Genomic DNA, 23,098 nt, shown 5'->3' on the forward strand with positions numbered 1-23,098 from the left:
TCCTCAAGATCATGATTCTGAATTCTACCTCTGGTAACTTGCTGAACAGCATTTCATTTATCTCATCTTTGGTAGAGATCTCTTGTTCTTTCATTTGGGATTTGTTTCTTTGTTTTATCATTTTGGCTAGCTCAGTGGGTTTTGGAGCCTGCTAAATTTTCCCTGTGCTTGTTGGAGTTCTGTTGTTTGTGGCTCCCTATACTGGGTTTGGATGAGCATGGGAGTACCCACGTTAAACACCACTGCCAAGTCTTACTTTCCTGGGTAGATTTGCAAGCCCAGGAACAGTTCAGTTATCCTCTAGCTTTTTTTAAATGGCTGTGTTTATTAAAAATGTGTGAAATATATGTGTATTTTGAAAAAAATTGGAAACTAGTTTGGTGTGCAAAAAATGTTTTCAGTTTACTGTTAGTTTATTTTGTTTACTATTTTCCAAAATACATTTAAAAAGAAAAAAAAGAGCCCTGACCGGTTCGGCTCAGTGGTTAGAATGTCAGCCTGTGGACCAAAGAGACCCGGGTTCGGTTTCCACTAGGGCACATACCTTAGTTGTGGTTTGTCCCCAGCCCCAGTTGGGGTTGTGTGTGTGGCAACCAGTTGATGTGTCTCTCTCATGTCAATGTCTCTCTCTCTTTCTCCATCTCTTCCTCCTGCTCTATCTGAAGATAAATGCAAAAATGTCCTCAGGTGAGGATAAATAAATAAATAAAAAGGAAAAAAGATATACCACTTTGGATGAATATATAACATAATATATAAAAAATAACTTTCATTTTATTTAATAATAATTTGATAATCAACATTAACTCAGCAGGATGAAAAACCATGCTCAAGGGCAAGTGAACAGACAGGTACTGGATATCACTTCACTCCTGGATGAGCCATTGTATGTCCAAGGGGGAATTGTTGAAATAGAAAAAAGAAGTTTTAGTGAAAAACTCTTTGTCAACTGTTTGGAACCTGTAACAAAATGCTATGCAAAGGCAGCTACTTGGTGAGGTGTAGGAGATTTATATGCTATGTAGTGTAACATGATATTTTACTGGTAATGAACTGATCAAAACAGAGCTCGCTGAAATTATATTTAAAATTTGTATTTCCTAAATTTTATTTTACCAGACACTGCCAAACTGTTTTCTGAGAAGTGCTGGTCACTGTAGGCCTCTGCTATGATCACAGACACACCAAAGGGACCACGACTACTCGAAGACATTGGGCATTCCTTTCAAAGAGGCAGAGCCTCCCAGAACACCTCAGACAAGGTTAGAAGGCAAACTGAGAAAATTACAACACATATAAGAAAGGATAATTATCCTCAGTATCTAAGGGGTTCTTACAAATAAGTAAAAAAAACCCCAAAACATTTCCTATAATAAGCAAAACAAGCCCCTCATAGAAGAAGGAAAATAGTTGCTAAGCTAAGAGAAAAAATTTTTTTTATCCTCACCCTAAGATATGCTATTGCTTTTAAGGACAGAAGAAGAGTGAGAGCAAGAGAGAGAAAAACATTGGTTGGTTGCTTCCCATATGTGCTCTGACTGGGAATCGAACCTGCAACCTCTTGGTGTATGGGATGATGCTCCAATCAACTGAGCCACCTGGCCAGGGCAGGGAAATTTTAATGCCACTTGAAAACAAAAAAAATTAAAATTAAAACAATAAGATGGAAATTTAAAAATCTATCATATTGGTAAAGAAGGAAAAATAATACAGTATTTTGTTCAGGACATTTGACTGTGGGCAGTACTGACCTCTGCTGGTAGGAGGTATGTTGATGCATTTTCTGGGTGGCAATTCAATAATATATATTAAAACTTTACAATGCACATTAATCTAGCATTTACATTTCTAGGAATTTGTATAAGGAAACAGTCTGATAAGTTTGCAAAAAATTATGGCACCAGGTGTTTACTGAAGCACGACTGGTAACAGAAAAACATTGGAAAGAGTTTTCATGATCATCAGAAGAGGGCTGGTTAACAAAATTATAGTACATGTACTAGTGAAACATAATAATGTATATCTGTATTTTTAAACATGTTTATAATATATTGCCAAATAAAAGTGTAAAAGACTAAATATAATATGATTGAATTTTGTTAAAACGTATACATGTACATTTATTTGCTTAAATAAATATTTGGAGGACTATACATCAAAATGTACAAGTTCCTGCCTCTGGGCGGTAGGATTATGTTTTTATTTTATTCTTTATATTTTTGCTTTATTTTTAATTTTTTAATAATAAAAAACATTTTTAAAAGTATACCTGGAATTTCTAACATATAAACTATATGAACTATATGTGGTTATGTCCATTGTAAAAGTATTCATCAGTACCAGTTTCTTTAGGGGTGATGCTGTTTGTGTAGCTGGTTGGCCCCTGAGGGAGAGGTGAAGTGAGGGATCAACATCTACTGAGCATCTAGTTAACATCAAGCAATTAGCTTGACATCTTCACATCTGAGCATCATTTGGTCCTCAGAACCACTTGGGAGAGTTTGTTTTCTGCATGTTACAAATGAAGAAACTGAGGCCAGTGACTGAAGATAAGTAACCTGGCTAGAGGTCTTATGTACTAAATGGTGGGGCTGGGACTCAGCCATTGGTCTCATTTGGCTCCAGAGCCTGGGTTCCTCGTACAGAATGAAACTCCTTCAGCAATCGATAAGAAGCACACACATCTCTGAAATTAAATGATAAGCAACTGGAAAAATTGGATTCCGTTTTTAAAGGCTTACTTGCCAGTAGCATTTAAGGGGATTCAGCTGTGTCTAAAATAAAATACACATCGAAATATCGAAAGCATAGTAAACCTCTCTCTCGACACCCAAGATATTTAGATTCAGACATCGTGAAGGTTCTGTTTCCTGTCGGACAAATGTTATCCAAGGCCACCTCTTACTAGGAAAAAAGCATCCACGTACTTCTCCTTTTTGCTGTCCTTGTGGTCCAACATAGGGAATTCCACTTCGATCATTGCTGGAGTCAACATAACTTCTATATTCTGTTCACAGAGATCACTGAAAAGGAATAAGAGGTACAGCTGGAACAGGTTTTCCTTCCCAAAATAAAATAGAGAAGCATTGTAATCATTTAAGAGTTACACAGCTCTTGTGGCCTCCACATTCGCTCCACCTTCTTGTGTTGAGTTCATGTTAAGAGAAGCATAAGGCTAATAAACTGCTTCACACCAATGAACAACAGTCGGAGTAGTTACAACCAGAGAATAAAGAGCAATTATTTTTTTGGTTAATCCTCACCTGAGGACATTTTCCCATTGATTTTTAGGTAGAGTGGAAGGGAGGAAGGGAGAGAGAAAGAAAAACACTGGTTGCCTCTCTGGGAATAGAACCCGAGACCCCTTGGTCTACAGGCCAACACTCTTGCCACTGACACAAACTGGCCAAGGCTAAAGAGCAGTTTTTAAAGCGGGGTTATAGAATGAATAGTCTCTTCCAGTGCGCATGGAACATTTATCAGTATTGATCACATCCTGGCCTGAAAGATTTAAAAAGATTGAAATCATTCAGAGTACATTCTCTGGCCACAATACAATTCAAATGGAAATCAACTGCAAAGAAGAAAACTAAAAAAATCCACAACTGTTTGAAAAATTAAGCATTATTTGCAAAAGCAGGTGGCGGGCCAGCTTTGGCCATGGACCACGGTTTGCTGACCCCTGGGCTAGAGCTTGGCTGCTGGATGGTCACAGCTGGCTGGGTGCCCAGACCAGCTGGAGCGGAGCAGGGAGAGTGGAGGGGGTACCCGCAGACCTCAGCAGCAGGAAAGCTCATGTCCCCTCACATTCCTTTGGCAAGGGCTTCGTCTACTGGATGATTTAACTGCAAGGGAGGCCGGGAAATATCGCCCCTAGTTTTAACAACTCTATTACTTTAGAAGAGGAGAATGGAGTTTTGGACAGCAGCGGTCTTCGCGCTCGGTTAAAGAGAAATGCTTCCAAGATCAGCGAAGGCAACACTGGCCTCAGAGTCCGGAACTACGAACAGGGGCCTGGTCAGTAGTGACACACACATAGAGGTGGCCCAGCAAGCTTCTGTGAAGGAAAGTGCAGTCCCAGAAGATTGAAGGCTAACAATGGCTAAGCAGCTGTTCTGTGTGATTCACTCTCCTGGTGGCTTTGCAGACATGCTCTTCCCATTAGCAGCGTCCTCCCTCTAAGGTGGGGATGATCACCAGAGCTCATGGCGGGGATTAAACGAGACTGCTTGCCAAGCCCACTGCGTTACTAGGATACCACCCTCACCACTAGCATCATCATTTCCTTCCACTCTAACAACCCCTATGAAGTAAGCACTCTATTCTCATTTCAAAGATGAGGAAACTGAGTCACAACAGTCTTCACATCAGTGGTGAATGAAGGAGAGGTTAGATATGTTTTGGTTTGCCGAGAGGCTCCCCAGTGGCCCCGTCAGACAGGACTTGTTCTGCTTAACCTCAAGCAACTGCGTACCACGCAGCCCCTGGGCTGTCTTCTCCGGAGGGCCCCGTGGGTGGTGTGAACAGAAGACACTTCCACCTTCCTGTTCAGACTTGGATCCTGCTTGAAGGCTCAGGTATTGCCAAGCATCTCCCCATGTGGGCAGGTCTTAGGAGAACTGGATATATGTCTCACATATTTGGGATTTCACGAATTGATTATTTACATGTAAAAATGTTGAAGTGGGCACAATGATAGGAGACTCAAGCATATATTTTCACTGGCTGTTGGATGCTCATTAGTAAAATGAAATTTAAGTGCCTCGGTTTGGGGCCCATATTTCTTTATGCCTCTCCAAGTTCTGCCCATCTTTCAGGTACTGACCCAAGTCCACACGACCATGGAAGCCTTGTGCACCCACTCAGCACTGCCCCTGCACTCCCCTCCTCGAGCCCCGGACACCTGAAGGTCAGCAAATTGGAGACCTTAGAGACTGGGTCTCCCCTATGATGAATTTGGCATCTTATCTACTTATGGGCTGGCTCAGTGTTAGCCTTGTCTCATCTGGCTGCAAGCTCAGGCACTGTGTGCTCTTTTGAAACATCTCACAACATCCAGCATATTTCTGGAAAACAGACTACATTAGAGACCAAAGGTAAAAACTGTACCGTTCGGCTGTTTCCAATCTGTCTTCTTCTGGTAAGGCCATAAGAATGGCAGGGACATTTATCGGAAGCATAACTGGATTGAGGGAGTCACAGCTGTGGAGAAATCACACAAGCAGCCAGAGATAAATAATCACATCAGCAGTCTTGGGGTCTTTGCATCACTTTCTAAAGCACTTTTATTGCCCCCTGCTGAGGCCTTTTCCATTCAGCCTTCCTTTACTCCTGAAATCTCACTCAGGTCCCCCAGAGGCAAAGGCAGGGGGTGTGACAGGTACCGGCCAAACCCGAGAATGGTGCCAAGTAAGACATTTGCCAGGGTTCAGAAACATAGACTTTTTGTATAAGAAAGAAGGGAAAGTAAGGAAAGTACATACATTCTACTTAGCATTATAAGAAGAAACAGGGACTGGTCACTGGAAGACCAGGCGGGCTCCCACAGAGGGTGGAGGGGCTGGGAGGGAGCCCTGCTCTGCACCATCGGGCAGTGTGACTTTGGAAAGCACGTCGATGTTCTGCGCACCAAAAAATTACAAAACAGTAAGAAAGGAGAGAAACAAGTAGTATTTCACAGGAATTCCATAATCACTCTGGAGGGAAAGGAAGAGGAAGAGAAAGAAAGAAAAAAAAGAAGGAAGGAAGAAAGGAAAGAAGGGAGGGAGGGAGGGAGGGAGGGAGGAAATCCAAGTACTTTATGAGTGTAGTACTTGACTGTATGTTTCCCGTTGGGATGAGATGGATGTAGGGGGACAACGACAGACAGATCTGAACTCTGTTTTGCTTATCGAAGTGGTTACGGGTGCGGTCATTCTGAAACTATTTCAGATGTGCTATAGACTTGAGTAAATGTGTTCGGAGCCAGAGTTCCGACAATGAAGGAAGGAGCATATGAATACGGAATGGGGGAAAGTGAGCAGTAACTCTGTGATGTGGACGGGAATTATAAGCAGTGGTGTGAACCCCTGGTTTCTGATATATATACTATACATGTATGTGTCCATGTGTTTGTGTGCACACACACATGAACACATGTGCATACTATATGTATGTATGCATGTGTTTTGGTATACACACACACACGTATACTTATGTGTGTGTGTGTGTATTTCCTTATATACACACCCTGGCTTATCTGCTGAGGAGGCCAAGAAAACCCCCTCACCCCCTCAGTGGCAATGTGTATACTGAGCACCCACCCAGATTTTGGTCTTTAATGTCATTCCTCACCAAAAGGAACCTGAGGTCCATCACCCAGAGGTTGGTGTATTGACTGACTTCTTGACTGAGAGTGCAAGTTCTGACCGACACCTGCACTGGGACCCCGAGGGTAAATCCAGAGGTCCTGCCTGGAGGAGGGAGCCAGGAGCTGAAAGCCTGGACTCCTTTCCAGAAACAGGCGGGTCTGGGAAGAGCAAAGGCAACAACCAAGTGCTTTTCCTGAGACAAACTTATCCAATTTTGAAGGTCTGACACCATGCTCCTCTCATGTTTTGTATGTTAATGTGTTCTTCTGAAACGGAAATGGTGGAACCGGAAATGGTGGCAACCGTAGCGGTGGTGGGTGTTCTGCTGGGCTAGCAGGGCTCTGACGGCGCTGCTGGCCGGCTTCCGCCGCCTCACTCATCCATGAACCCAGAATTCTGGGCGCACTGCTGGGTTGCTCATCCTCTCCAGCTGCTGTCGGCGCTCAGACTTTAGGAAAGTCCTAGAGACTCAACAAATTCTCTCTAAATTTATTAAAGAGTAAAGAAATCAAGTGAGCTGTTTTGATTATTATGAATATAAAAATGATTTGGAATAAACAGCAAATACCTATGTCACATGGTTTGACAACAAACAGATAACTCTCCGGGGGAAAAGACACAACAAAGGAAACCCTTGGAAGTAGCAGGTAATTTATTCAAGCAAAACGATTGCAAAGTTGAAGTATCACTAATGGGTTTGTAGGACCTTAAAAAGAATTGCCATATTATTTTATAACTCCGTTTAGAACTAAAAACATAATTTAGAATCTTATAACAATCACGATACAGAAATATAGACTCCTCTCTTGCTTTTATAATCTGTTATACAACTATGGTTTATTTTGAAGCAAACTGGCCACAGAGCACTCAGACAGAGAAGCTGGAAGTGACACTCAGGGTCGGGGAGTTTTCTTTAATTCACACAGAATTCATGTTTAATTCATGCTTCACTCGAGCCCAAGGTAACTGCATTCTGACTGCTTTTCGAAAGAACAGCCTCCGGAGATTTTTCCAAGGACATTGCTTTGGGAAAAAAGAAAAGGACTCCCCCCCCTTAATTCTGAGACCTGTGTGTGGGACAGCGGGGGACACAGGCTGTCTCCACCTCCCACCACTTGTCATTTTGCTGTCAGCCTCCTGATAGCACCCCACACAGCATGTCTACGGATTAAATGGGTCAATTCCGAAATGTCCCAGCACACAGCGAAATGAGGCAGGTCAAGGAGCTGGCAGACCCTCGCCATCGGTGGCCCAGAGCGACTGCAAGGGTAGCGGGAGGTGTGGCGGGCAGAAGAGCAGGGGGAGTTATAAAGATATAAAGTGCTAGGCGCTTCGCATCATCCTTTTACTTCAATTCGCACACCGCGGGGTGAGGGTGCCGTTGCCATTCCTGTCTCACAGGTGGGGAGTGACGGCCGCGGGCTTCAGTAATAAGTAACTCGCCCAAGGACACAGGACAGGTGACAAGCCAGCAGGTACTGGAGGCAGGGCTCTCAGGCACCAAAAGTCCTCCTCTGTGCAGTGCCCCCGTTTTGCCCCCGTTCTGGAGATTTCCGCGTTAGAGAGATGCTAAGTGAAGAACGAAGATGCTCTGTTTGTTGTGAGGTGGCCATGGGGTGGGTGAGGTATGAATAAACTCATAGAAGAGGAACAAATATTTCTGAACTCCAAATGTTCCAAACTCTATGCTTGGGCTCATGGTCATCTCCAGGCAAAGAAGGGTCGGAGGGCAGCACTAAGAAAATTACCCCAAAGGGTCGGCACGTGGAAAAGCCTCTGGAAGCAAGGCTGGATTTTGCTTAATTCAGGAAAAGCTTTTCTGCTGGCAAATACGGAAGAAGTAAATGAAGTGTTCTGGGGTCACAAACTGAATTTCAATGACCTCCTCAAATACTCGGGGAGGGGCCGGTGGAGGGTAGCATGCATGGGGTCGCTGCACACCGGGTAAGCTCTCCTCCGCCTCCTAAATGAAAATGTCAGGGCTGAGAAGGGTCTTCTCGACAAGTCCAATCCCCTTGTCTTCTGGACAAGAGGGTGGTTGAGGAGCTCCTGGAGGCAGTATGGCATTCTGCTGAGGGACAGGAACTCGAGTGTCTCTGCCAGAGGATCCAGAAAACAATGGAGGGAGCTGGGGGCAAAGGTCACCTTCTGCTCTTGGTTGGTGGCAGAGCGTGGGTTTCCTGACCACTCCTGGGGCCATGCCATAGCAATCAGACAAGAAGAAGAAGAAATAAAAGGCATCCAGATTGGAAAGGAAGAAAAACAATGATCATTATTTGCAGATGACATGATATTGTATATAGAGAACCCTAAAGATACCACCAAAAAACTACTAAAACTGATAAATTCAGTAAAGTAGCAGGATACAAAATAAATATCCAGAAATCAGATGCATTTTTATACACCAATGAAAGAAAGAAACTTAAAAAACAATCCCATTCACAATTGCTCCAAAAAGAAGAAAATACCTAGGAATAAATTTAACCAAGGATGTAAAAGAACTATACTCGGGAAATTATAAGACACTGAAGAAAGAAGCTGAGGAAGATACAAATAAGTGGAAGCATATATCTTGTTCATGGATAGGAAGAATCAAATCATTAAAATGCTTATACTACCCAAAGCAATCTATAGATTCAATGCAATTCCTATCACGATACTAATGGCCTATCTCACAGAAGTAGAACAAATGTTTCAAAAATTTGTATGGAATCACAAAGACCCCAAATAGCAACAGTGATATTGAGAAAGAAGAACAAAGTTGGAGGAATCCTCCTATCTGATATCAAACTATATTACAAGCCCACAGTAATCAAAGCAGCATGGTACTGGCATAAAAACAGACATAGATCAATGGGACAGAATAGAGAGCCCAGAAATAAACCCACGCCTTTATAGTCAATTAACATTTGACAAAGGAGGCAAAAACATACAATGGACTAAAGATAGTTTATTCAATATATGATGTTGAGAAAATTGTACAGATAAAGGCAAAAAAAAAAAAAAAAAAAAAAAAAGAAACTAGACCACTTTCTTACACTGCACACAAGAATACACTCAAAATGGATTAAAGGTGGGAAATGTTTAGCTGGAAACCAGAAAAATCCTAGAAGAAAACATAGGCAGTAATATCTCAGACATTTCTCATAGCAATATTTTTTTCTGATATATCACTTTGGGCAAGGGAAATAAAAGAAAAAATAAACAAATGGGAATACTTCCGGTCAGGATGGCGGGTAGGTAAACGCGGTATCGCCTCCTCCCATAACCACATCAAAATTACAACTAAACTACAGCACAAACATCCTTCAGAACCATCTGACATCGAGCTGAATGAAAGTCCTACAACTATGAGATTAAAGAGGCAGTCACATAGAGACTGGTAGGAAGGCAGAGGTGGATGGGCTGGTCCCACACCCACGTGTGGCAAATAAAAATCAGGGGGACTCCTCGGCTGGGAAGGTCCTCCCTGAGGGCTGAGGGGTCCTCGTCCCACACCAGGCACCCAGCTTAGGGTTCCAGTGTCAGGAAGAGAATCCACATCACTCCTGGCTGTAAAACCAGTGGGAACAGAGGCTGAGAGAGACTGAGGCGGCTGGAGCCCCAGGCAGCTCCTCTTAAAGGGCCCGCACTCGGACTTACTTGGACTTGCTCCCTCTAAGCTCAGAGAGGAAGCAGCTTGAGGGCACCAGAGATGTACAAAGAACTGAGCTGTTTGACCTCGAGATGAGGCCTGGAGAGGTGGCTTTCTCCTGGACAGACATGTTGGCAGAGGCTGATATTCCTTTGGTGAGCCCTTCCGTAGGGCAGCAGACGGCCATCATATCTGGGACTCCAGCAACCTGGTTCACACTGTTTGCCCCGCCCTGGTGATTCCCTGAGGCCCCGCCCCACACAACTTTCAGGCCCACCCAAGTTGTTTCCAAAGGCTTTACCATAGGATTGGCCTGTCTTAGATCCTGCTTCAGAGTTTCCTAAAAACTCAAACAAGCAGCATCTGGTCTCAGTGAGCCCCATACCTCTCATTAAGTGGCCCAGGCCTGGCACTAGAAGCAGGCAGCCTTGGTGCACAACGTGGCTTTTCCTTGGCCCCTCCAAGCCCAGCACAAGAAGCAGCCATCTGCAGATCACTTTGTAGCTTATGCTGGGTGGCCCCAGATAGAACACAGGCAGTGGCTGACCTTGCCCCAGAGCCAGCACACCCACTGGACAGCTTCAGACCACATCGAAACACCACCACTCAACCACCTCCACAAGTGACACACTCAATGAGTGGACTCAGAGGGCACCAGAACCCTACTGAAGTAAATCTTGCCCTGTGTGGTGGGCCCCTACACAGATGATCCTCCAAGGCAGTCAGAGTCCAGTGGTCAATGGGCACAGCCAGTCCTTGCAGCTGGTTAACCTTAGTAAATCCCTCCCATGGACATGCCAACAGCAATCAAGACTCAATTACAACAGAAGGGTATACAGTCCACACTGGGGGTGCACCTCGAAGGCCCAGCTGGGGTGATCATGGAGGATGCGCCACTGGATCCTACAGGACACCTACAACAATAGGCCACCCTATGAAGCCTAGGAGACATAGCAACTCTATATAATATATAATACATAGAAACAGTCACAGGGAAGCAGCCAAAATGAGGAAACAAAGAAACATGTCCCAAATGAAAGGAAAGAACAAAACTCCAGGAAAAGAATTAAACAATGGAGATAAGCAATCAATCAGATGCAGAGTTCAAAATACAGGTTATAAGGTTGCTCAAGGAACTTGGTGAGACATTCAAGGAACTTAGTGAGGCCTTCAAGGAACTTAAAGAGACCTCCAAGGAACTTAGTGAGAACATCAACAACATAAAAAAGGATAAGTCTGAAATGAAGGATGCACTAACTGAAATAAAGAATAATATATAGGGAATCAGTAGTAGAGTAGGTAAAGCCAAGAAGCAAACCATCGAATTTGAATATAAGGAAGCAAAAAACACCCAATCAGAACAGCAAAAAGAAAAAAGAATTAAAAAAAAAATGAGGACAGTGTAAGGAGCCTATGGGACAACATCAAGCGTGCCAACATTCGCATTCTAGGGATGCCAGAAGGAGAAGAGAGAGAACAGGAAATTGAAAACCTATTTAAGACAATAATGACAGAAAACTTCCCTAACATGGTGAAGGAAACAGACATACAAGTCCAGGAAGCACAGAGAGTCCCAAACAAAATGAACCCCAAGAGGCCCACACCAAGACACATCATCATCATCAAAATGCCCAAGGTTACATACAAAGAGAGACTCTTTTTTTTTTTTTATCCTCACCTGAGGATATTTTTCCATTTTTTGTACAGATAGAGTGGGAGGGAGAGAGAGGAAGGGAGAGAGAGAAACATCGATGTGAAGGGACACATCGAGTGGCTGCTACCCGCACGACCAACCAGGGCCGGGGACAAACTGCAACCGAAGTACGTGCCCTTAGCGGGAACCGAACCCGGGTCTCTCCGGACCACAGGCCGACGCTCTAACCGCTGAGCCAAACTGGCCAGGGCCAAAGAGAGACTCTTAAAAGCAGCAAGAAAAAAGCAGTTCGTTACCTACAAAGGAGCTCTCATAAGACTGTCAGCTGATTTCTCAAAAGAAACTTTGCAGGCCAGAAGGGAGTGGCAAGAGATATTCAAAGTGATGAAAAGCAATGACCTACAACCAAGATTACTCTATCCTGCAAAGCTATCATTTTGAATCAATGGACATATCAAGAGTTTCCCAGACAAGAAAAAGCTAAAGGAGTTCATCACCACCAAACCAGTATTATATGAAATATTGAAGGGTCTTTTTGAAGGAGAACAACAAAAATATGAACAATAAAATGGCAATTAATACATATCTATCAACAATTGAATCTACAAACAAAATGAGCAAGCAGAACAGAAACGGACTCATAGATACAGAGAACTTTTTGTTGCTTGCCTGATGGGTGGGGGCTGGGGGAATGGGTGAAAAAGATGAAGGAATTAAGAAGGACAAACTTGTTGTTAGACTGATGAAACTCAAAGGAAAGCGGGGAGGGAGGGTGAGATGAGATAAACCGAAGAACTTCTCTGCAGGTATGTACAACCAATGGACACCAACGATAGTGTAGGGAAGGCAGGAGCAGAGCAGTGTGGGGGAGGAGAGGGTCAATGGGGAAAAAATGGGGGGGGGACATCTGTAATACTTTCCTCAATAAAGATGAGTTAAAAAAAAAAAAGTATGCTGAATATGAAAACACTGCTTTGATTAGCAAGCTTCAAACATAACATATCCTGGCCAAGCAGGAGGGACCGGAGTCCAAGAGAGTGTCACAGGAGCTGTTGGATGAAATGAATTACTGAGTTCCAGCTACAAAGAACAGCTAACTGTTGCATCATCATGATGGTCTATAACATGTGATGCCTTGCTTTGAACTAACAAAACTGTTATACCGACAAAGAAATTAAGCCTTGGAAATTATAAGTTGTAAAAGTAAACAAATCAAACTGCAAGATTAAAAACAAAAAAAAAACAAAAACAGGAATACATCAAACTAAAAAGTGTTAGCACAGCAAAGAAAGCCATCAATAAATAAAAAGACAACCCACTGAATGGGAGAACATATTCAGCAATGATACATCTGATAAGGGGTTAATATTCAAAATTTACAAAGTACTCATAAAACTCAACACCAAACACCCCCCCCCCCAATAACCCAATTAAAACATGGTCAAAGACCTGAGTAGACACTTCTCCAAAGAGGACATAGTGTATCGAAGGGAGATTTTTAGAGAGGGCTGACTGCATGGTGGTGACCAAAAGACATATGAAACGATGTTCAACATCACTAATCATCAGAGAAATGTAAACTAAAACCTCACACCTCTCAGAATGGCTGTCATCAATAAATCAAACAAGTGTGGGTGAGGATGTGGAGAAAAGGGAACCCTCATGCACTATTAGTGAGAATGCAGATTGGTGCAGCCACTGTGGAAAACAGTATGGTGTTACCTCAAAAAATTAAAAATGAAACTGCCTTATGACTCAGTGATTCCTCTTCTGGGAATTTATCCAAAGAAACCCGAAACACTAAGTCGAAAGAATATATGCACCCCTATGCTCACTGCAGCATTATTTACAATAGCCAAGATTTAGAAGCAGACCAAGTGTCCATCAGTAGATGAGTGGATAAAAAAGCTGTGGTACATTTGCACAATGGAATAGTACTCAGCCATGGAAAGGGAGAAAATATTACCCTTTGTGACAGCATGGATGGACCTGGACAGCATCATGCTAAGTGAAATAAGCCAGTCAGAGAAAGACATGTACCATATGATTTCACTCATATGTGGAATCTAATGAACAAAATGATCTACCAAGAAAAATAGAGACAGACTCATAGATAGAGAGCAGGCTGACATCTCGGGGGCGGTGTGTGTGTGTGTGTGTGTGTGTGTGTGGTGGTGGTGGTGGTGGTGGTGGTGGTGGTGGTGTGAAAGGTAGGGGGTGTTGGGATTGAATAAAAAAAAAATTCATGGACATGGACAACAGTGTGGTGATTGTGGGTAGAGGAGGATGGGTAGAGATAGAAGAGGGCATAGAGGGATAAAAGGTGATGGAAAAAATTGAATGAAATTTTAAAAAGTCAGTTATACATCAGCATATTTCTGTGACTAGCAAACTTCCCTCATGCACTGAAAGCATAATCTGACACCTGGCTGGCACTTCACTTTTGATCCCAGCCTCTGAGACAAACGATGGGCTGGGCTCACCTCTGTGTTGTCTCTGTCTTGGAGGTCTCGGGCAGAGACGAGAGCACCAGGGGTTGGAACCTCTTCCAATGCATGACTTCGGGTATGATGTCCTGGAATGAGAGGCGACATGGGGCGCTCCATGTAAAGGAACTGTTTGGTGAGGTGAAGTCTTGGAAGGACTTCCCTTTTATTCAGTTGACTGTTATTCGCACTTAAAAGTTTAGCTCCAGAATTTATAATTTCATTCAGTTTGACTGAATTTTTATGAAGCTAAAAGACAACTGCTCCAGCAAAGGGCATTAAACAATGCAGCACAAAATTAAACAGGGCCAAGGAGCGTCTGCCTTCCCCCGATTCACTAGGCACAGGATTCAGCAGGCCCTGGGGAGGGAGGGCAGATTCAGCCCCACGATCTGTCTCACTCTTGTGAAGTTGGTGCTCAAGCCAGTCAAAGAGGTTGGTGGTTCATCAGAGGGCATCCAGGCAGGGGGAGGGCCTGCAGGTGCATGGCGATGCAGGGAGGGCGCGGTCAGGAGGGCGCCCGCTGGGCTGAGTGTGGGGTGTGAGGGTGACGGGGACTGCAAGACGTGAGTCTGGAGAGGCAGGTTGGTCACGAATGGCCTGTGGGCCAAGCTAACGAGCCTGGAGCTGCACCCATGGGCAGCAGGACCACTGAGATTTTTCAAACTGGAAAACAACATGATTGGATGGATGTGTGTCGAAGGAAGATCTCTAGAGAGGGCGGACTGCACGGTGGTGGTCGTGGGGGAGCAGAGGGAGACTCACAAGCTGTTGGAGGCAGGCTGGTGGAATCCAGTGATGGTTAAAATGGGAGTGAGGGAGAGGCAAGGATCAAGGATCACATGGGTCATTGCACAGATCATAGAACAAAAGGCAGGGTAGGCGAGCGGTTTGAGGTGTAGTTGGCAGCAGTAGTGCATAGATATGCACGGAGTTAGGGATTTATTGAGTTTGAAGGTCGTGAGGGCAACTCCCAAGAGAGGCCGCTGGATATTCAGGTTGCTAAACTTGGGGAAAAAGGAATTCGTTGGAGCCTCTTCCTAAACGTGTGTCATAGCACCACCTGGTCCATTCTGAGGTTTCTACGCTTGTTGGGGACAAAGAAAGAGGAGGTCAGACCATGGGGTATGCCTGCCACGTGAGTGTTTTTACGTGGTCGAAACAGAAATAAAAATGAATATAAGGTCTCATCTTCAAGCAAAAAGAGTGAGAATGTTAAAAAGAAAAAAAAGGGCAACTTGCTGCCTGAGAGGTGGGTGTGGACAGGGCCAGAGTGGTGTGGCTCTTCCGCCACCTGCCCCTCGGCCCGGCTGACGGAACGAGAGGGCACACAGCCACTGTCACCGTCCTTCTGCAGCAGTGGCTGCAAACCTCCTCTGTCTCAGTTCCAGCTGCGACCCTCCATCCATGTTCCCTGCCCGTCCCTGTAGCCCGGGCCAGTTCTGCCAGCGAGCCGCTGGCGGCATTACCGTGTGGTGCAGAAACTGTTTCTGGGTGAGAGGAATGCTGGACCCGGTGTGGGTCTCCTTGGTGAACTTGTACTTGGGGTGAGAACACAGATGGTAATCTATCACGGTTTCTGCATAGGTCAGAGGGTGCATCACAGCAAATAGTCCTGGGCTGGGATTCTGCAGAGGAGAGAGGGAGAGATTCTTGTTTCCTAGTTTCTAAGTCAGGCAGAGGACAGGCGTCTGCTCACGTTGTCCCCGGCTCCCACCGGCACCAACAGCGACTCCGTGGCAGTGCCGCTGGGAAAGAGAAGCAGAGCAGCGGCGCCTTCGAATGGGCAGTCCTAAATGTCACAGTCACTCACAAATGCCACTTTCATGGCTTAAGGGTTTCATTACATACCATGTGGATTTACTAAGCTCACATGGAAACAAGTACAACTGAAATCACAGCCTGAAATGGCTTAAAGAATTTGTTTCTTAATTTGATGAATTAAGGGGAGTTATGAAATAAGCAAACTGGTATTAACAAGCAAGTAAGCGTCTGGCATTGAAAACAAAAGTAGCTTTTAAAAAACAACTTAAAAAAAAAGACAAAGAAGACGCTGACATTTGCTATATCAGGAAACGTCAACATTTAACATTGTTTTGGTGATGTTTTTAATTGAGGAAGGCTCCATTTGGATGTAGTATCTGGTTTTAAGGAAGATCCTGCTTTTTATTAGTTTTCCAGCAGAATTAATGGAGGCACAGGGCAATTATATCAAAATATGAGAATATAGAGCGTTTTAATGATCCTTCCAGAATTTATCCAACCAAAACTCCATTCTTGTCCCAAACAACATAGCTTTGTCCCTTCACAGTTATTTAATTTCACATGTTTAAGAACTATTAGGTTGAGATTTTGTTCTATTTGTTTGTATAATTTTTAAAACAATTAAAAAAACAACAACAAAACTCCACCTGGCTTATAGAAACCCAATCTCGTTGTGGAGAGACAAATGTCTCCCACAGCTTAGGGGAAGTGCAGGGAGGCAGGAGGCAGGAGGTGGGAGCGCCCCCCGCCCCCCGGTGCAGCGCAGGTATTGAAGGCGGCGGGAAGACCGTGAGCTGTGGGTGCAGACAGGCTGGCGCCGCCAGGGCCGGGGACCAAGACAGAAGAGGGCTCTGGCCTGAACTCGCGGGCAGAAAGGAAGGAGGAGGACGAGGGAGCCTGCAGTGCACAGTCCTGCGGAAACATGCAGACACTTCCAGGAGCAGTCGAGGCAAGAGCTGGAGTACTTGTATATTTTTACAACAGCAGGTTCGCTTCCAGTTCCTCAAAGTGCTGCTTGTGATGGTGGCAGAGACAGGAGAATGTAAACACTGGGTTGCACTCTGGGGCTCAAGGAAAGACTCCTTTCCCAGGTGAGGGCTGGAGGGCCGGAAAGGAGCTAGGTGAAGGGGGGCCTGGCGAGGCAAAGCAGGGGAGGTCTGAGACTACAGAGGTGGGTGAAGGAGAAGTGGGAGACATTTCCCACTCCAGTGCATGTCACTTTACACAGTTCAGAGCGCAAGAGAGAGCGATGGGAGGAGAGCCACGGGACAGAGGACCGAGCGAGCTCTCCCGCCTGGGCCGCCCAGGTCCTCTGCATGTAATCACCGAGATGTCCACATCCGGGCGAGGAGAACCCTGGCCTCCCCCAGCCCGGAAGCGGGGCAGCAGGCAGCACTGAAGAATGGGGAAAGGACCCCCAGCTCCACATGGGCAAAGGCAGCAAGAGGAGTGTAAGAACCTGAGAAACGCTGACTCCCATTGCCAGAGTCACCTCGGTGGTGGCAGAGTCCACTTAGGACAGCACCTGGGCAGGGACCCGAGGGACAGAGACCCCAGCTGACCAGGAGGCAGGGTGATGGAGGAGAGGGCTGGACGCACCTTGTGAGGGTGGTGGGGGGCGGGGGGAGTAAAGCACCAGGGAGGGGACATTAGCTGTGTGGCCTTCGGAAGTGTCTCCCACACTGGTTCATTGAGGGCCTGGAAAATTGCTGCATGGCCAACTCTCTTGATTTGCCTTAGGCCAAAAGTAATGAGTGAAATATATTTTTAAAAAATATGTTTTATTGATATTTGAGAGAGAGAGGAAAGGAGAGAGAGATAGAAACATCAATCGGCTGCCTCCTGCACGCCCCCTAGTGGGGCTCGAGCCCGCGACCTGGGCATGTGCCCTGACTGGGAATGGAACCGGGACCTCTCAGTCCATGGGATGACGCTCAATCCACTGAGCCACACTGGCTAAGAAAGTGAAATAGTTTCAAACTAGTAGTATCACTGTCTCTAGTAGCTGTCATACTTCAGATCCCCCTGGGTGGCCATCACCATCAGAGTAAGTGATCTGAACAGTCACCCCTTTTTAATTTCAATTTTCCACAAAGCAATGCATGCATACATTCAACTCCCCCGGGCTGGATGGATTTGAGAGGAAAAGCAATGGGGCTCCTGCGGGCCCTTCCTGTCCCCAGGCCCACATCCCAGAGGCTGTTTCTTTCCATTATTTGTTTTTGTTTTTGCCTCTGGTGGTCAGTACTTTAACTCAAAACATTATGCTTATTCTTCAATTTCTTGCATATCAGCTCTATTGGAAGGACAGCATCTATTGACTCATTACTATGCAAGATGAGGATTTGCTCATACACACAAATGCTCCTTCCAAACGTCTTCTTTCGAACTTAGAAAGTTACATTATTTTTAGTGCTACTGTTGGTTATCTTTGCAACTAGAAACGATGCACTTACACTCCTATTTCTTGTGTCCTCGTCTTTAGTTGAATATTTCAACTTCCTCTCCTGTGAAATGCAAACATTCCCATTCCCGTACGCTCCTGTCCCTTTCCTCCTCTCTTCCACAATTTCACTTTTGTATTATTAAGATTATTTACATTCACATTCTGGAATAATACCCAAGACCTTCATGCTTTATTCGTAGGTTGTCTCAGAAAGTTGAAAACTAGTAAATATCATGTATTTTGTCTTAAGTGTGTTAATGTTTCTCTGCCAGGCCAAGTAGAGCCCTGAACCAGTTTTTTTGTGAAGCTTCAATGCCATGACCTGTAATAGAGAAGAATTCCAGCATCTAGGCCAAATGTAGTCTATGTTTGTCTTTTCCATCAGCTCCTAAAAATCACACCAACGTTTAGTTGGGTTTCCTATTTGGAATACGTATTGCCTTTTAGTCGATTCCGTCCCTGGAGTGTAGAATGGCCTTTTCTTTTGCTTGAGTGATGTCTCCATCCGCCCAACTGCACTGGTGGTGGGTGGAGTCTCCCTTTCCCTTGGAACCTCTCTGCCAGACAGAGCCCTTTGCATTCTCTGCTACAGGCTCAATGCACAGAAATCATTCCAAGAATGCACTATAATATTTTACTGGTTGTAACCGGTATCTCTTTCCTCTTATTTTTGTTTCTTTTCTTAGGGTTTTCAAATTCTTTCTTTTATAGCTACTTTGATGTATAATTGATATACAATAATCTGCACATATTAAAAGTATATAATTTAATCTATTTTGACATGTTACATCTGAAAAGCCTCCTCAAAATAATGAACATCACCATCATCCCCAAAAGTTTTCTCTTGACCCTTGGTAATCCCTCCACCCTCCATTCCTGCCCCCCAACACTCACCCACTCAGTCCATCTGCAGGAAGCCGCTGACCTGTTCTGTCTTTACAGATTATTTCACATGTTCTATACTTTTATATAAATGGAATAATACAGTATGTACTCTTTTTTTTGGTCTGATTTCTTTTACCCAGCATAATTTTTCTGAGAACCATCCATGCTGTTACATGTATCAAGAGTTCACTTCTTTCTGTTACTGAAGAGTATTCCACTGTATGATAGATAATACCACAATTTGCTTATCCATTAACCTGTTGATGGACACTTTTTTCCAGTTTGGGGAACATATAGAGCTGCTATAAATATTCCTGCACAAGTCCTATGCTTCCATTTATCTTGGGCAAATACCTAGGAGCAGAATAGCTGGATTATATGATAGGTGTATATTTACTACTAACTTTTTAACTTTGTAAGAAACTGCCAAACAGTTTTCCAAAGTAGTTGTACCACTTTACATTCTTACCAGCAGTCTTTTAAATTTTAGACATTATAACAGAGATACTGCATTGTGATTTTAATTTGCACTTTGCTAATGATGCATTATTTTGAGCATCTTTCCATGTGCATACTTGCCATCTGCGTATCTTCTTTAGTGAATGAAGATCATTTGCCCATTTTAGAATTGGGTTGTTTTCTGTTAAGTTTCAAGAGTTCTTTATTCTGGATGCAAGTCTTTTATTAGATATGTGATTTCCAAATATTTCCTAAGTCTGTGATCTTTTCATTTATTTAAAACTGTCTTTAGAAAAATCAGAAATTCTGAATTTGAACAAAGTCCAATGACTTGTTTTATATATATATTTTTTCATTTATGAATTGTGGTTTTGATGTTGTATCTAAGAAATCTTTGTCTAACTAAGGTCACAGAGATCTCCTCCTGTGTGTTTTATAGAAGTTTTCTAGTTTTAGGTTTTATATGTAGGTCTATGAGTCATTAATTTTTGTTAATGGCATGAGGTATAGATTAAAGTTCTTTTATTTTTATTTTTGGTAAATGAATATCCAAATGCTCCAGTACTATTTCTTAAAAAAGACCACCATTTCTCCAGTGAACTGTTTCTGACCTTTGTAAAACAAAACAAAAAAACTAACCACAATTGTATGAATGTATATAATTCTGGATTCTCTGTTCTTTTCAATCATCTATTTGCCTAATGTTTTGCCAGTGCTATACTTCCTGGATCACTGTAGCTTCACAATAAGCTTTGAAGTCAGGTAGTGTAAGACCTTCAATTTTGTTCTTCAAAGTTGTTTTGGATATATTTGCATTCCACATACATTTCATAATCGCCTGTTGAATTCCACCAGAAAAAGAATAGGCCTACTGGTTTTTATTGGGATTTGTTGAAGATTTAGGTTAGTTTGGAGAGAACTGACATCTTTCTTTCTTTTTTTTTTTTTTCATTTATCTTCAGATAGAGCGGGAGAGAGAGGGGGAAACATTGATGTGAGCAAGACACATCGACTGGTCGCCATCCACCCGACCCCAACCGGGGCTGGGGACAAACACAACTGAGGTATGTGCCCTTAGCAGGAACCGAACCCGGGACTCTCAGGTCTGCGGGCTGACGCCCTAACTGCTGAGCCAAACTGGCCAGGGCAAGAACTGACACCTTAATAGGAAATCTCTGAATCCACCAACACAGTGCAGTTCTTCACTTATTTAAGTGTTCTTGGATTTCTCTCATTAATGTTTCTTAATTTTCAGGGTATCAGTCTTAACATACTTTTGTCAGATTTGTCCTTTAGTGTTTCCTATTTTTTGGTGCTAGTAAGTGGGATGGCTTTTTACAATTTTAATTTTGGATTGTTTGCTGCCTGTATATAGTAATACAATTGATTTTTATATATTGATTCTGCATCCTACGATCTTGGTAAATTCACTTATTAATTTTAGTAGGTGTTTGGGTAGATTCTATTGTATTTTCTATGTAGACAATCATTTTGTTTGTGAATAGAGACAGTTTTACTTTTTCTTTTAAAATCTGGACGCTTTGAATTCTTTTTCTTGCCTTGTTGTGTGGCTATCATTACAGTCTTAAACAGAATCAGTAAGAGCAGATATTCTTGCCTTATTGCTGATCTTAGTGGGAAAATATTTATTCATTTACCATTCAGTATGATTTTAGCTACAGGTTGTTAACAGATGCCCCTTATTGGGTTGAGAAGATTCCCTTCTGTTCTGCACTTGCTGAGAGTGTGTATCAGGAGTGACGTCAGGTAATTTTTCTGTACCTATTGAGATGATCACATTGCTTTTCTTTTTTCGTCTGTTAATATGGTGAATTACATTGAGTTTTGAATGTTAAACTAATCTTGTATTCCTGAAATAAGCCCCTATTTGCTCATGATATGTCCCTTTTATATAGTGATGATTTGATTTGTTAACATTTTATTTTATTTTTTTATATCTATGTTTATGCAGGATACTCTCGCCTTTTCTTTTCCGGTAATGTCTCTGTCTGGCTTTGGTATCCGAGTAACACTGACGTCTGGAATGAGTTGGAAAGTAATCCCTCCTCTTCCATTTCTGGAGATATTTTTGTAGATTTGGTATATTTCTTTCCTAAATGTTTGACAAAAATTTCCCAGTGGAGGCATCTGGGCCTGGAGTTTTCTTTGTGGGAAGGTTTTAATCACAACTTTAATTTTTTAAATAGACTTAAAACTAGTACTGGCATAAAGTTTTTCATTATATTAACTTATCTTTTTTTTTTTTTTAATCCAGAGAGAGAGAGAGAGAAACATCGACATGAAAGGCACACATTGAGTGGCTGCCACCCACACGACCCAACCAGGGCTGGGAACAAACTGCAACCGAGGTACATGCCCTTAGCGGGAACCGAACCCGGGTCTCTCTAACCGCTGAGCCAAACTGGCCAGGGCTTAACTTATCTTTTTAATATTCTGTAGCATCTGTAGTGATCTCTCATTCCTGATAGTGATCATTTATGTCTTTTACCTTATTTTTTTCCCCTGACCAGTTAGGTTAGAGATGTATTTTTTTAATGGTCTCCTCAAAGAACTAGTTTTTCTCTATTTGTTTTTCTGTTTTCTATTTTATTGATTTTTCAGTCTGATCTCTATTATTTCTCTTCTCTTAGTTTGGGTTTTATCTGTTCTTCTTTTTCAAGTTTCTTAAAGGGGTAGTTAAGGACATAAATTTGAGACCTACCTAATTTTTTAATGTAGATATATAGTGTTATAAATTGCCCACAAAATTTTTGTTATGTTATCATTTTCATTCAGTTAAAAATACTTTATATATTTTTTTTATTTCTTATTTGGCCTTTAGGCTATTTTAAAGTATATAATTTAGCCAAAATTTGGGGGTATTTTCTAGACTTATTTCTGACTTAATCCATCAAAATCAGAAAAAATACTTCATATGATTTGAATCTTTTCCATTTTACTGAGCCTTGTCTCATTGCTTAAAATATACAGTCTGCCTTGGCAAACCTGTGGTGTACACCGGAAGGGGAGACGCTGCGTCCTGTTGTGGGGCAGAGTGTCCTGGCCTGCACAGCAGGTATGCTGTAAGTGCTTGTAGAATTAATGAGTTAATACAACACTACTGACATTTTCTAAGGAAGTATGAGTGTGACTGTGGAAAATTCCCTTCACTTCTCTAGACCAGTTTTCTCACTTTTAATATAGTGAGGAAATGGTAGTGGGTGGGTCTGGGGGATAAGACACTGAAGGGTGTTTTTCAAACCTTGCTGTGGGGAACCCCAGGGTGTTGCAGGGATGCCCCCTAGCCCATTGCTATCCCAGCAACCAGGACTTTATTTACTTTACATTTTGCCTTTCTCTGTAAAATTTCAGCTGTTGAGTGGGTTCTGGTGCTAAGGGAAGTTTGAAATCACTGAGTTA

The 23,098-nt window shown here is 43.1% G+C and overlaps 1 protein-coding gene and 1 long non-coding RNA gene across 2 annotated transcripts in view; one reads left to right on the forward strand and one right to left on the reverse strand.

The window, feature by feature from the left end:
* LOC118625731 overlaps positions 1–1,229 on the forward strand; it is a 20,998-nt gene extending 19,769 nt beyond the window's left edge. Inside the window, exon 4 of the long non-coding RNA XR_004958715.1 lies at positions 1,120–1,229. This is a non-coding gene — a long non-coding RNA (uncharacterized LOC118625731). The remainder of the gene's footprint in view (positions 1–1,119) is intronic.
* The window catches only part of CFAP221 (cilia and flagella associated protein 221), a 131,456-nt gene that overhangs the window by 5,718 nt on the left and 102,640 nt on the right, over positions 1–23,098 (reverse strand). Inside the window, exons 19-22 of the mRNA XM_036254841.1 lie at positions 15,594–15,752; positions 14,122–14,213; positions 5,110–5,202; positions 2,928–3,023 (exon numbers count right to left, since the gene is read on the reverse strand). Coding sequence (XP_036110734.1) covers positions 2,928–3,023; positions 5,110–5,202; positions 14,122–14,213; positions 15,594–15,752 — 440 coding nt within the window. The remainder of the gene's footprint in view (positions 1–2,927; positions 3,024–5,109; positions 5,203–14,121; positions 14,214–15,593; positions 15,753–23,098) is intronic.

Source organism: Molossus molossus, unplaced genomic scaffold (assembly GCF_014108415.1).
Source record: "Molossus molossus isolate mMolMol1 unplaced genomic scaffold, mMolMol1.p scaffold_m16_p_11, whole genome shotgun sequence".
In the NCBI taxonomy this organism is placed as follows: Eukaryota; Metazoa; Chordata; class Mammalia; order Chiroptera; family Molossidae; genus Molossus; species Molossus molossus.